At 45.9% G+C, this 14757-nt stretch overlaps 1 protein-coding gene across 13 annotated transcripts in view; it reads right to left on the bottom strand.

Moving 5' to 3' along the window:
• Positions 1-14757, bottom strand: part of Med12l (mediator complex subunit 12L) — a 315356-nt gene that overhangs the window by 253956 nt on the left and 46643 nt on the right. For all 13 annotated transcript variants that reach the window (XM_087637350.1, XM_087637380.1, XM_087637387.1 and 10 more), the window contains one exon: positions 784-953. In XM_087637350.1, coding sequence (XP_087493476.1) covers positions 784-953 — 170 coding nt within the window. The remainder of the gene's footprint in view (positions 1-783; positions 954-14757) is intronic.

Here is a 14757-nt window from a genome sequence, read left to right as displayed (position 1 = left end):
TACTGTCTCGGTCTGAGATGATTGGGATGCCTCATCTACAGTGGAAGGGCTCAGGGCGCTGCCCTTACTTATGGCCACAAATCTCTGGGGTCTGCAGCTAAGTTGCAGGGGCCTGGTGGGAGAGGGCAAGGCTCCTACCATCCCTTCAAGATCTCTGGGGCTTCAAACATTTAGCTCCACCAAGGACCAGGTGTTTTTAAATAAATATATCTAATTTACAAAACAATGCATTTAAGAGGGTTATACTCATTAACACAACCACAGAGTAATTAATGACACCAAAATACCCAGTGGCACGGACAAGGTTGAATATGTGTGATAAACTGTTATCACAGGCCTATGTTACCTTGAATGGACTCTAAGGGATGTGCCTGGCATTGAAGTGCACAGCTATAACCCCAGCCCTTGGGAGGCAGAGGAAATTAGCATGGTCTGTATAAATGAGTCCAGGGCCAGCAGGCATTTGCCTCCGAAATTTCACTCACATACAAAAAGTTCATAACATACATACGCACATAATTTAGCACCAGAAAATACAACTATGGACACATGCCTGCACGTTTTAGTCAACTGCAGACCACATATAACAGGTATATAACTGTGCCTTAGTCTAAGAGGGATGTAGCAGGCTATATCATTTACGTTTATAGTAAGTGTATTTTGTGAGGTTTGCAGAATGATAAAGCCACCCAGCAACCCATCTCTCAGCATGTATCTGTCGTTGAGCATCACATGGACGGTACGTGGGTGGTGTCCTTTCCTTGCACACCTTGGCCACGTTACCTGGAACATGTGGAATGCCAGCTTCTCGTTGTACTCCCACTGCTTCATGGCTTGCTCAACCTCTGGTGGCACAGGGACAGGACCATCACCTGTACTGGAAGCCATGTGGTAAAAGTCAGAGATTTTGACCAACTGCTCTCTGAGGTATCTGGTAGATATCTGTGTCCACTCTGCATAAAAAAGAGAGAGAGGAGAGGGAGAGAAAATTCTGATTGTAGACACAGCTGTAAGAATTACACTTCCCCTCCCCCCATTATTCTGAGGATACACTTTCAAGTGGAATATTTGTTACATAAAGACTCATATGTAGCCATCACTCAAAAAGCACACCCAGAACCTGGCTGAACTCAGCAGGACAAAACCATCCTACTCTTGTGCTTCTGTGACCCTAAAAGACATCTGTATATGAATGTCACATGTGTGACAAACAACAGTCTCTCAGAACGGAGAAACAGAAGAGCAGAGAATAGTGCTTAATATCATCACTACACCAAACTTCTCAAAGGCAGCTCTTAGGGTACGCCTGCTTCCCACCCCACATCACATGCACTGGCTTTCTGTCTGACTAAAGGACTAACATCCGCAGGCTGGACCATGAGCTTGCCACCTTAGACTGACCCCTGGATGAGCGCAGAGACAGGCATGGCTGACCCTGACGAGATCCTCTGTCCCTTAATTGTGTTGCTTTCTTCCACCAGAACTGATAGCCCAGAACTCAGAAAGGACAGATATGGGTTGAGTGAGAAGCTTTAAAGGGTAAGAAAGAAAAAGGAGGCAGAAAAGTGGAACCAAGGAAAGGGGGCGGGCAGGGGTAGGGGCGTTTAAGAGGATCCAGTGGCTAAAGCACTAGCTATCCAGGTGTGAGGACTTAGGCTAGAATCCCAAGAACCTACATCTCGTCAGGAAGACAGCTCATGCTGTAACCTCCAGTGTTCCTGGGACAAGGTAAGAGGCACAGACAAGAGAGTGGGTTATGAGTCAGGTGGGGCCAGCTGTCCTGTGACCTCCACAGTGGTGCAATCCTATGTGCCTATCCTGCTACACACACACACACACACACACACACACACACACACAGAGAGAGAGAGAGAGAGAGAGAGAGAGAGAGAGAGAGAGAGAGAGAGAGCACTGAAATTATTTTTAAATGACTGCCGCTGGGGCACAAATTAAACCGTGTTGTCTCTGGCAACCAAATAGGAAATGATACTAACTTTAGCCCATTCTGTGAGCAAAAATATAGTAACTGCAAAGCTTGCAGCCAAATTTCCCCAAAGAGTCGGGGAAGCGGCATCTTCTAAGAAACCATTTTAAGGAAACGACTCTACACAATGTTTTCCCATCATCATTTGGTTCTCTCACTGGCTCAGAAGGCAGGCGCAGGGCGACACCGTCTGGCAAAACCGAGTACTCCTGCTTTATTAAGTGTTAGTTCAATCACATGTTCCAACTACGTTTGAGAAAGATTCAGTCTGGTATAGTGATGAAAGCCTATAACCCCACCGCTGAGGGCTGAAGCCAAGAGGTCATTGTTGCCTACATCATCAGAGCCAGCCTGGGCTACATAAAACCCTGTGTCAAAAAAAAAAAAAAAATGATCGAAACAAACTCAAGCGCAGGCCACAGCTGTTAAACGGCAGTGCGGAGGCACGATCAGATACTAATTAGACTGACACTCTTCTATTATGGGTTTTTGCAGAAGCACCACTGATTACAGATATTATCACTAAAACTGATGGGCTGGAACGAAAAACAAGAAACTCCACCCTGGGTGTCATCGTCCTCCTGTCCCCTCGTGACATGGACTAATGGTTCCCTGACAAGCACGAACCACCTGCTGAGACAGGTGGAGCTTACCTATAACAAGCAAACACAGAAACGAACAAGGATACAGACCCTGAGCTTTGTGTGGCAAACCTGTCAAGTGACTTGCTCCCGGGATGGTGCTGTTAGCAAGGCTGCAGTCCAGTTCAGCACAAACTAAAATCACCCACCACAAGTCAGCGCACACCTACTTGGTCTAAGCCATTACCCTCACTGTCTTCAATACAGAAGCACAAGTACTATCAGGAACGTGTAACACATACACGGATACAGAAGAAACCCCATAATCCCACCATCTATAATCACTGCTGGGGCAGTGAGTCGTCCATGCTATCCCCAGGAAAGTGGTGGTAGCCCTTACACCACAGACAGATACCAAAGCCCACAGCTGCCCAAGGTCCTTATGGGAAACCACATGCACCGGGCAGATGGCTCAGCCAGAAAGGCACTAACAAACCAAGGCTGAGGGCAGTGTTCAGGTCCTCAGAACACACATAAATGTCAGACAGTCACAGTGGCACACCTATGATTCTGGTGCAAGGGAGGCAGACACAGAGGACCCCCCCCCCCCAGAGCATAAAGACTAGCTATAATATTGAGATATTTAAGGTGGAAAGAAAGCAAAAGATCACCCAATATTGCTCCTCCTCATGCATGCACACGTAAATACAAGTCCCCAGCATGCCAAAGACAAAGAGGCCTGGAAGTTCCTGGTGGTGTGAAATTAGCATCAAGTTGTCCACATTAGGATAGGCTGTGAAACATGACAAGCCTAAGATCCAAATCTTGAAGTGTCAAACCTTGGCTAACTCTCAATTTCCTCTTCTACAAATAATAAATCCCTCAGTTACCATAAAGATGGGTGTATTGGCTCGCTTTGCTTACTTGACGTAAGCGAGAGGCGTCAGAGAGGAAGCTCCAGCACAATGCCTGAGATCCAGCTATGAGGCATTTTCTCAGCTAGGGGTCAATCAGGGAGAGCCCAGCCCATGGTGGGCAGTGCCATCCCCAGGACTGGTGGCCCTGTGTTCTAGAAGACAGAAGCTGAGCAAGGCACAGGGAGCAAGCCAGTACGCAGCACCCTCCATGGCCTCCGCATCAGCTCCTGCCTTCAGGTTCCAGCCCTGCTTGAGTTCTGTCCTGACTTCCTCCAATGATGAATTGTGACCTGAAGGTGTAAGCCAAAAAAACCTTTCCTCCCCAACTTGCTTTGGATTCGTGGTGTTTTATCACAGCAATAGGAGCCATAACTAAGACAGATGAATCACGAGCACAATGAGTGCAAAATAGGAACTGATCAGGAAGTGCACAGTATGATTCTAGAAAGGACAGCGGGCAGTGGCTGCCAGTGGTCAGCATGTGCTGCTTCTGATCAGACCCTGACCCCCACTGAGCTAACACCCAACTGATAACGTAATACTGGGTACAGTTCATGGAAGCAGTCAAGGTTGGTTCTGTGGCTCAAAGGCTTTCAACAGATTCACTATCCTTAATGAATGAAGATCAAGATTCTTGTACAGAAACTACGCCCATCTCAGATGCTACCTGCCAGTACACACGTGATTGCACTACCTCGAGCTACTCTGTGCTTGAAGGCTGTGCTTGTCTAGAAAGCTCTGTCTGTTTACCCGTATGCACGAGCAGAAATGTTTCTGGGGCCAAATGTCACATACTGTTTCTCTGGTCTCTGCATACTGGACCGACATCTGGTGGCGATGGCTCACCCTTTTCTGAGTGTTAGCGCCTCTATCTGCTCTATTTCCATAAAGTTAAGTATTGACGTCAACCAATATATCATAAAGTCTTTCCAAAATAGAAATAAAATCCCTACCTACTGTTTCTGCCTTTCAATTCTTAGTAGGAATGTATCACTGCATACCTATGGGGTTTGTAACACCACTAAAAAAAAATAAAGACTAAGGGCCTGAGCACTGTCCTAATTGGAAGCATCAGGGTGCTAACAAAGGACCATGCCAACACTGCCATTTGCTTTCTTTGTGTACGGGTGCTTTGCCTGTATATATGCCTGTGTACCACATACATGCCTGGTGCCCATGACATCAGAAGAGGGTGTCAGATCTGCTGGTCTTGGAGTTAAAGATGATGGCGAGCCACCATGTGGATGCTTCAAATCAAAACTGGGTCCACTAAAAGAGCCACCAGAAGGCTCCTACCTATGTACTTTGCATTCTTTTTTAAGAAATTCACCTGTAATATGTGCGTAAAGACCCTTTAATTCTATGATAGCTCTCTTTCCTGGCCACAATCTTTTTTTTTTTTTTTTAATCGTGTCAAGCCAGGAGAGGAAGAGAGGAAGAGAGGAAGAGAGGAAGAGAGGAAGAGAGGAAGAGAGAGGGAGAGGGAAGGGAGAGGGAGAGGGAGAGGGAGAGGGAGAGGGAGAGGGAGAGGGAGAGGGAGAGGGAGAGGGAGAGGGAGAGGGAGAGGGAGGGAGGGAGGGAGGGAGAGAGAGAGAGGAAGAGCAGAAGAGTGGAAGAGCAGAAGAGAGAGTGAGAGTCTCTTTTTTTTTAAAATAGGATATATTTCTTTATTAACATTTCAAATGTTATTTCCCTTCCCAGTTTCCTGTCCATAAGCCCCCATTCCCTCCCCCTCTTCCATAAGGGTATTATTCCCTTCCTATTCACCCCCCCTTCCCACCATCCCCCCACCCCTGACATTCGCTGCACTGGGGGTCCAACCTTGGCAGGACCAAGGGCTTCCCCTTCCACTGATGCCCCAAAAAGGCTATTCTCTGCTACCTATGCAGTTGGAGTCCAGGGTCAGTCCATGTATAGTCTTTAGGTAGTGGCTTAGTCCCTGTAAGCTCTGGTTGGTTGGCATTGTTATTCATGTGGGGTCTTGAGCCCCTTCAAGCTCTTCCAGTCCTTTCTCTGATTCCTTCAATGGGGGTCCCGTTCTCAGTCAGTGGTTTGCTGCTGGCATTCGCCTATGTATTTGCTGTATTCTGGCTGTGTCTCTCAGGAGCGATCTACATCCGGTTCCTGTCAGCCTGCACTTCTTTGCTTCATCCATCTTGTCTAATTGGATGGCTGTATATGTATGGGCCACATGTGGGGCAGGCTCTGAATGGGTATTCCTTCAGTCTCTGCTCTAAACTTTGCCTCCATATCCCCTCCTATGGATATTTTTGTTCCCCTTTTATGAAGAAGTGAAGCACCCGCATTTTGGTCATCCTTCTTCTTGAGCTTCCTGTGGTCTGCAGATTGCATCTTGGATAATTCGCGCTTTTGGGCTAATATCCACTTATCAATGAGTGCATACCACATGTGTTTTTCTGTGATTGGGTTACCTCACTCCACAATCTTTCTTTTTACAAAAGCAGCTGGAAACTGTATAAAAGGAATGATAGAGGCTAAACAACAGAACACAACTGCAACCAGGAAAGAAAGAGCAGGTGTTGAAGGTAATCTGGCTGTGGCATCACTCTAGGTCAGAGGTGAAAACCTCTCCACTGAAACCTTAATCAAGCCTTCGGGGGGTAACCTGTCAGACTTAGCAGCTGACGGAATGAGAAATACAGCTGCAGCATGTATAAGCCGCAGGATCCATTTCCAAACACAATGTAAGAAACACTGACAGATCATCCACCGCCACCCTGTTTCATGCTAAGACACTTTCTTGATTAATACCATCAGTGAAAGATAACCAACCGGTTAAGGGATATTGGGAAAACCACACGTCCAAGAAAGGACTTGGGTCTAGAACACATGAAGAATCATAAGGTTAGGTTTGGGAAGACTGGAATGCACACTTCTCCAGTGAGGACCAGCAAATGGCCTAAAGGTACATTCAGACGTGCTCAACATCAGATGCTAAGGAGAGAGAAAAAAAAAAAAAAAGGTAAAGCAAAAGCACAATGACCCAAGACTAGGCCGGCTATAACCAAAACACAGTAAGGAGCATTGGCAAAGACGGAGGGGGAGTGGGGTCCATGTGGATGGCTGATGAGAATGTGACATTGAGGAAAAAAGAGAAGTTAAACATGGAGACGCATGTAACCCCACTACTTTACAGCCAGCTGTGTAGCAGAGAGATAATATACACCTATCTACACAAAGGCTGTATACAAGTGTACCCGAAATGCATGGAGACTCCCGAGGGACAGAAAGTAAATCTAAACATCAACTGATGAGAGGGCCAACTGTCGCGTTCTGCCTACAGTGCAGCAATACTGAGACAGAAGGGGATGTTCTGCTGACGAGACCTGCTATAGCATGCAGGATCCGCTGGAAATACTAAGTGGGGAAAATGCTATCTTGGTAGACCTATATGTTACATGACTTACGATGTCCAAGTTAGGAAAATCTATACACAAGTAGATTAGTGACGTTAATGTTTACAGGGTTTTGTGCAGGGTGAAAATGTTCTAAAATGGGGTTGAAGGATGGGGTTGATGGGAATGCAATGTTTCCTCCAAGACTGAAACATTCCATCCTGCAGGGAAGCTACTGAAACAGGAAGTCCCTGCTTGCCAGAGCAAGCAATAAGAGGGAGAGTCCCTCTGACACTACACGAGGTGCTCAACCTTCCCAATGCTGCAACCCTTTAATACAGCTCCTCTCGTTGCGGTGACCCCCGCACTGCTAATACTTTATAACCGCAATTTTGCTACTTTGTGAATTGTAATGTGAGTATCTGTGTTTTCTGATGTTCTTAGGTGACCCCTGTGAAAGGGTCATTCAACACGAAAGGGGCTGTGACCCACGGGTTGAGAAGTACTGAAAAGGGGGGACAGGACTGCGAAGGCTCAAAGATCTGCACAGAAGGCTCTTGAAACCAGTGGAGATGCCTAGGAGTTGTTTAGACCGGAGCTGCTGTGGAAAGACGCTCTCCAACCTGGTCCACTGCCTGTGGGCTATGCAGTACGCTCCAAGTTCCCAGCTTTTATGAGCTGTCACCCATGCTAGGCCTTGGTGACACAGCAGTCTTTGAGTCATTTCTGTTCCAGTAAGGAATCCCTCACCCATATTCCTGTAAGTAACATCAATAAAACTCATTTGTTCATCAAGTTGGGTTTTAGTGATGCCCATCTTTGGTCTCTTGTGTGCTCCCTATCTGGGGTGAGTAGAAGTGTATGCTGTGTCTTCTCAGGAAAAGTTTTGTCACCAACAGATGGCTTTACAACTATGAACACACAAACATCTTCAGGCTGACTTTATAAATGAGTTAATTATATAGCACGTGAATTATGTCTCAGGGAAGTGATTTTTTTTCTTGAATTACTTTATTTCCAGTAAGAAATTATCTACATTTCACAAAGTAAAATAAAAATCAATTCTCTGATTTCTGGAAGAGAGGGTACTTGAGGGAGATGAGAGGGAGACGACAGAGTAGCCGTAAGTTTAGGATTAAAGCTGGGTAGAGGGTAAAGGGACTTAGAAACGTCTATGTTCTTTTTAATGTCCACAACAATATGACTTTTAAAGTTATCATTATCCAAAATCCCCACTGGGCAAACGTTAACTTCTGGAATCAAAACGTGCTTGCCAGTGTGCTGACTGGCAGTCTGGATAAACTAAAGCATAAATCATAGCTACTACCCCAATGTGATGTGAGGCCAAGGGAGTCAACGCGCTGGCTAGGTTACCGTGTCCACCGGGCTGTCAGCGAGCATTGCCCTTCCCTTGTGGCTGGTGAGGGAGTAAGAGCAGAGAGGGAGGGGGTGGCACACAGACTTCTGTACACAACAGAAACAATCATTACACACGTATTACATAGAAGAATAAGTGACCAGACACACTGATCTTTTGAAAGCATTTGCCTGTGGCTGGGAAGATGTTTGGCAGGTAAGAGCCCTCTGCTCTTCCAGAGGACCTGAGTTCAGTTCCAAGCTCACACAACAGGCAGCACACAGCCATCTGTGACTCCAGCTGCAGGGGAGCCAATGGCCTCCATAGACGTCCATGTTACATACACATGGACAATAACAACAATTAAAAAGTAATAATAACATAATAATAAATCTAACTATTTTCTTCTGCTCTGATGTGACTCATCGGTAGAGAGCTCATGTGTGCCAGAAAAGTGAATGCGTTATCCAACAATCACCTAGTTTTCTGTGCATACAAGACTTTCCTGTGTTCTTTTTAAGCTGCCTTTATTGCCCAAAGACATTTCATATTATACAAACTACTGCTGCTATGAAATCAGGACTATACCCTAGAAGAAAACAAACAATAAATATCTAAAATTAAAGCCATGAGCACTTAGCCACAAACACAGTCTACTGCAGGCTGGAGGTTCTGCTGGGAGCTACTAAGAGAATTAAGAAAGAAACCACCTGAGGCAAGTCATTCGTGAGGTCCAGGGACATGAAGGCGCAGGGGGACCAGCAACAGTGGGAGAAACGCTTCTGGGAGAGGGGTCGAAGGGTGGCAGTCTGTCACTTCTAGTAGGAAAACACACGTGAGTTTAACTGGCAGAAGCACCAATGCGCTGTCTCTGGCTAAGGGGATAATGGAAGCAGAGGAGGCTCCAGCAGCTAGATGTTCCCAAGTGAGTGTACAAGCACTGACCACAAGAGGGCACTAGTGAAACACACAACCATCTTCAAGAATGTTCTCAAACCAGCAACCCAGGCAGTGACTTCACGAGTGTGCAGCCTTTCACAGATGTTTAAAAGGCACTGAAGAATTCTGGTCAAAGGAGTATCAGGATCGGATACACGAATGAAGACTGGCTCTCAGGAAGTTACATAAACAAAGTGAGCAGGGCTACCACATTCAGCAGGGATGTGACCCTGGCAGGGAACAGAGGAGAGGTAGGAGTGGGGCCCTGGCCGGGGAAATCAGTAACCAGCTTGATAACACATGAAGGGAAAGGCTCGATTAGAGAAGCTTCCGGATTCACAGTGGAGTGACTGGGGAGATAACAGTGCCACCATGTGAGACACACAAAACCATTTAGAGGTGGGAGGCTGCATTCAGGTTTGGTACATTAACTTCTTCCTTTAATTACACTTTTTAATTTTGAGATCATTACAGACATGCAGATTTCTGTGGATACTTCAGTGAGGAATGACCTTTGCCTGGGCATAGTAAGAGATTCCCAGTGTGGAAAAACAGGGCAATATTTATGAAGATTAAGCTAGTACTTTTAATTAACCCCTTAGGACGTGTTTCCTCTGCCTTGGGACCAGGCCCAGGAGAGAAAGTTTCCTGCAAGACAAAAGACTTGTAGACCAGCTAATGCCTTGGCTTCCCAGTGCACACCATGCACTCGGCCCTCCTGCACATGCTTGTGGACCTGTCCCCCCAGAAAGGAGAAGAAGCTTCAGCAATGGAGGGAGGGGTCCCTCCTGAGGATCTTGGTGGCAGGAGAGACAGAAGAGTGTAGCTAGAGAAAGGCAACTGCTGCCAGCTCCCCGGCGAAGCAGCGGTCCTGGGTGTATTCTTACATCAGATACTAATGTCCCCTGCACACTTTTGGCTTCTGTAACAGCTGGTAGGAGAAGGTTCAATCCCTTGTTCAGCAAAACTGAAACTCCACTTTCCCCTTTCCTCACCAGCATGGAGTTCATGCCTTGATCATAGTGCTGATGGTAGTTTGAGAAGTTTCAACAATAAAAATGGCACAGCACTTAACTCATACACACATATACATACACCGCACATACACATACACACACACACAATCACACACATACATATACACACATATGCACGCACACAGAATCACACACACACACACACACTCACACTCACACACTCACACACACACACAGAGTAGCTGCTCTAGTACTTCCACCTCTGATAAAAAAAACCATAGACAAGTGCTATCGTTAAGACACAAACAAGACACCTTCTGGTCAGGTGACTATACCAAACAACAGGACACCAAGAAGCTACAACACAGTTACTTCCACATTTTCCAGAGCAGCCAAAACAGTCCTCATGCCTGCCGCCAACACCCCAGATGCCCCATACTTAATTTCTCTAGGCACCGAGCATGATCCGATCACCTAATGAGTGCCAATTCCCTTTACATGGTTCACACTCACAATCTCCCTGACGCCCTAAAGACTAATACCTGCTTTCTATACCAACACTCTGCAGTCTGGACTCCAACACAGCAGAGCTGACTTGGGCTTCAGAAGAAAATCATTCAAGACAATTTGCTTTGAGCGCTATGCACACTTTATATAGGATAACTCTGAAACTTAAGCCCTTTGCTGTTTGCTTTAAAGCCGCTTTCTAACCATCACAGGATTGACATTTCAATCAAACTACAAAAACACCACTTTGAAAAGTTTGTGTTTTGATGGGATATATTTACCAATTTAAAGCACATGGGGTGGGTTTTAAGCATCCTGGTTTATGTTCTGAGTAATAAATCTGCGAAACAAATGAACACTCCATTGCTAGCCCTTCATCCCTCACCCCAGTACATCTTCCGAGCCTCAGGCAGCTTCCCCTCCCTTAAGGTGAGTAGCATGAAGCACTGACTGCAAACAGGCTGTGCACATTTAAGAGGACGGACAGAAGTGATGGAATCAGAAGTGCTGCTGGACTACGACCCCACAGGCCCACTCCTAGTGGCATTTAATAGTGTTTGAGGCTGGCCCCTTGGGTTAGATAACCTATCAAAGGTCTCGTCCTTGGAGGAAATTGATTCTTCCTCTCTCAGCAGCCATTAGCCATCCAGAGTTCTTCATCTAAGGTAAGGCTTTGTGATTTTTACCCCATCCATGTTGGCATGCCAACTGATGCTGTCATTATTCTGGTCTTCTTTAAGTAACCACCTCTTTTAGATTTTTATGGGTGTCGCTTCCCTGGCATTTATAGAAGATCCTATCTCACAGCAGGCTTCCTGGTCCACTGGCTCTGACAATCTTTCTGACCCCTCTTCCGTGATGTTTTTGGCCCTTAGGAATAGAGGTTGCATTGCTGACATATTAGTTGGTATTGGGTACCCTATAACGCTTTTCTGCATTTTGAGCAGTTGTGGATTTCTGCAATGTTCTCTCTCTGCTACACAAAGAACATTCTTTGACGAGCGCAGGAGCTACACTTGTCTAAGTCGTTAGACTTAGAGTGCAATTTGGAATCATACTGTTTTATGAAAGTGACTTGGCAGTTCTGCTCTAAAGCCCATGGCCTCACCAGCCACGGGTAGCTGGCCAGGTTTATAGTGATGTATGAAGTCTCCCCTGTTTAGGGGGTCTTAGGTTCAACTGGATGGCTTTTGGCCACTGTCAGAGGTAAGTGACACTATCTTGTCTTGTCAGTCATTGTTATGGTTGGTATACTGCACAGCTGGATAGCAGTGTTGGTTACTTTTTTGGATACTGGAAAAGTAATCTCAAGGGAGGATGCTTTCGATCAATTCTAGCTAAATTCCTCAAAGTTCTTTGCCCTAAGTGTATGGTGCCTTCAGCAGCAGCATCTTGCATTAGAGTTTTAGGAAGCAGCTAAGAGCAATGGCAGTACTCTATACTGTGCAAACAACTCAAAGGGCAATTTCCAACACTTGGCACTGATAGGGTTGTGTGTGTGTGTGTGTGTGTGTTTCTTGTTTTGTTTTGTTTTTGTTTGTTTTGTTTGGACAGTCTATGGCTCTTGGGGAGGGATTTAATTTTTAATGTTAATAAATGGTTGCTCATATGCAACCTATCTATCTCTTAAGGATGCAAATTTGCTTTTCATTTAAATAAACGGTAAAGATGTATGTTTACTAAACAATTGCTTAAAAAAAATCTATGCTGTTATCAAAAAAGCACATTTTGACAAGTCCCATAGACATGTTTGCTCACAGGAGTAATGAGAAAACCGCAGCAAGAAAACTGGACATAGCGCAAACATCTATTACTGAGTTCCAATAAATGACAGTAACTCCATACACCGAGAGCCTAAGAAGTTGTAAGACTGCCAAGTAATCTCCGGGATCTGTGGAGCAAAGAAGGACGAGTTACTATAAGGTGTAGTAAGACTATCTTTTGCATACAGCCGAAAGGAGAAAAGGATGCATGTATGTATTTGCAAATGTTTTCAAAAAACACAATTCAAAGACGGAAGCTAACAAGAAGCGGCTGAGGGCACAGAGAATACAGAGGAATGGACATGCCTCTGCATATGTGTATTAAAATGTCACTGTGTTGCATGTGGAAAATATGCAATTTAAAGAAACCCAAAATGAAAGAGATTACATTAACAATAAAAGAATGAGCACGATTGCTCAGTGGGCGAAGGAACTTGCCACCCAAGCTAAATTTGATCCCAGAACCCATGAAAAAGTCAAAGAGAACTCAGTCCACAGACTCCTTGATTTCCACCCATGTCCTCATGAGAAATGAGCTCTAATGAACACTGAAAGTACGGAGGCAGTCCTTGGCCGAAGCCTGTCTCCAGAATCTACGAAGTTAGCCCGTGGCCTCAAGAACTCAAACTGGAAGGAAGCTGGTTGGCTAGATAAGGAACCAGACTGTCAACTATGTGTTTCGGGGGGCTTATTTTTTGCAGCCCGAATGCCTCAGTGACATCAGAAATTACTCACCATGAAAAGGGGGCCACCGTTCCTCCTTCATATTCGGGGATGATAAGAGTGGTTCCGAGCTCACAGCCAACCTCAAAACCTCATGTGGCGCAGAAGAACTGCCATGAGTAAACAGCGATGCCCTCAGCGGTTTTACCACAAAGCATTTTAAACAGCTCCTAACCTACCCCGTCCTCTAAAACAAGACCTCGTGGACTCCACACATAGCATCAGTGTTCACCGTAGCGAACGCCCAACAACTTCTACCAGAATGAAAGCTGCTCACATTGCAAATGGATTCTCCCCTCTCTCTCTCTCTCTCTCTCTCTCTCTCTCTCTCTCTCTCTCTCTCTCTCTGTGTGTGTGTGTGTGTGTGTGTGGTGTGTGTGTGTGTGTGTGTGTGTGTGTGTGTGTGTGTGTGTGTGTGTCTGTTCTGTGGCACCTTGAACTCTGCTTTGGTCTCCCTGTCCCCCATAGCACCAGCGACAACAGTTCTGTCCATGGTCACCATACCCAGCACCCTACCCATGGCCAGCATCCTCTCACCCTGCAATGCCTGCTGGCTCCAAGAGCCCGGGTCCATCGCACACGCATGTCAGCAGCAATCACCTCCTCACGGGGAGGAGAAAAGGCATCTTCCAGTGTCCCAGAGGCCAGGGTATTAGCAAGCTTCACCCACAGCAGTTTAAACAATACAGAGTGGTAAAACCTACTACATGGTAACAGTGTCGTGCCAGAAATAATCAACTATGCTGGCTAGTAATGACAGTGCCCCTCACAGCAGTTGTACTAACAATCTATACCGACTGTATGCACCATGATTGTCCTCAACACTTTAGAGGTATGGATTCATTTCATGAAATACCAATTCTTCCCGTCCTCACAGAGTGCTGTCAGTCATCTCCGGTTTACAGTCAGGAAAGCGAAGGATAGTGTTGTATCCGTTAACAGTAATCACACACCTGCTCACAGCTTCTCCATCATCAGTTCAAGCAGGACCTCAAGCCCTGCTCGAACTGAAGCTGAGGGAAGGACAGCAGATGCACAGCACAGGAAGCTTTTGCTGGCCTGTTCCTACCATCAGGTGCTGACCTGCATTCGAGATCCATCGGTCAGAAATGTCCTTACCTGACTACCATTAAGCCCATTCTCAACTCTGCTCTAGGAAGCACCTTTCTTCTAAGCTAACTGCATTCATTCCTTTCTCTACTCGCTTTGCCTTCCAAGGTTTGAACTGTATGGACACATACCCTCTACCGAAACAAGGAATACCTACAAGAGAGTGATGTCTATATCCTTGCCCTCTGTCCCCACTGATTGGCTGGTCCAGAGTCCAAGCATGGGCTCTGGAGCCTTCTTGTTAAATGACTGAGCTCAAGTTCTTTGTCCAACATTGGCTCACATGGTCCTCATCTGTGAAATAAGACTCTAGCCTTCTCAACGCGTTCAACTAATAAGTCAGAGAATGGATGAAATACACCCTAATTCTAGCACCATTCACTAAGGAGATGGGGTCGGTGGTGCTCTGTATAACACTGCAATACCAACAAAAGGCCAACAGTGCTAGTGACAGACTAAAAGCCAGAGAACAGAATATCACCCAGGCTGAAAAACATCCTTAGCAAGCCTGGAAGATAGCTTGGTCAGCAGAGTACTACCTAA

This window comes from Rattus norvegicus, chromosome 2 (genome assembly GCF_021556685.1).
Source record: "Rattus norvegicus strain SHRSP/BbbUtx chromosome 2, alternate assembly SHRSP_T2T, whole genome shotgun sequence".
Lineage (NCBI taxonomy): Eukaryota > Metazoa > Chordata > Mammalia > Rodentia > Muridae > Rattus > Rattus norvegicus.
This window is presented reverse-complemented; position numbering and strand designations above follow the sequence as displayed.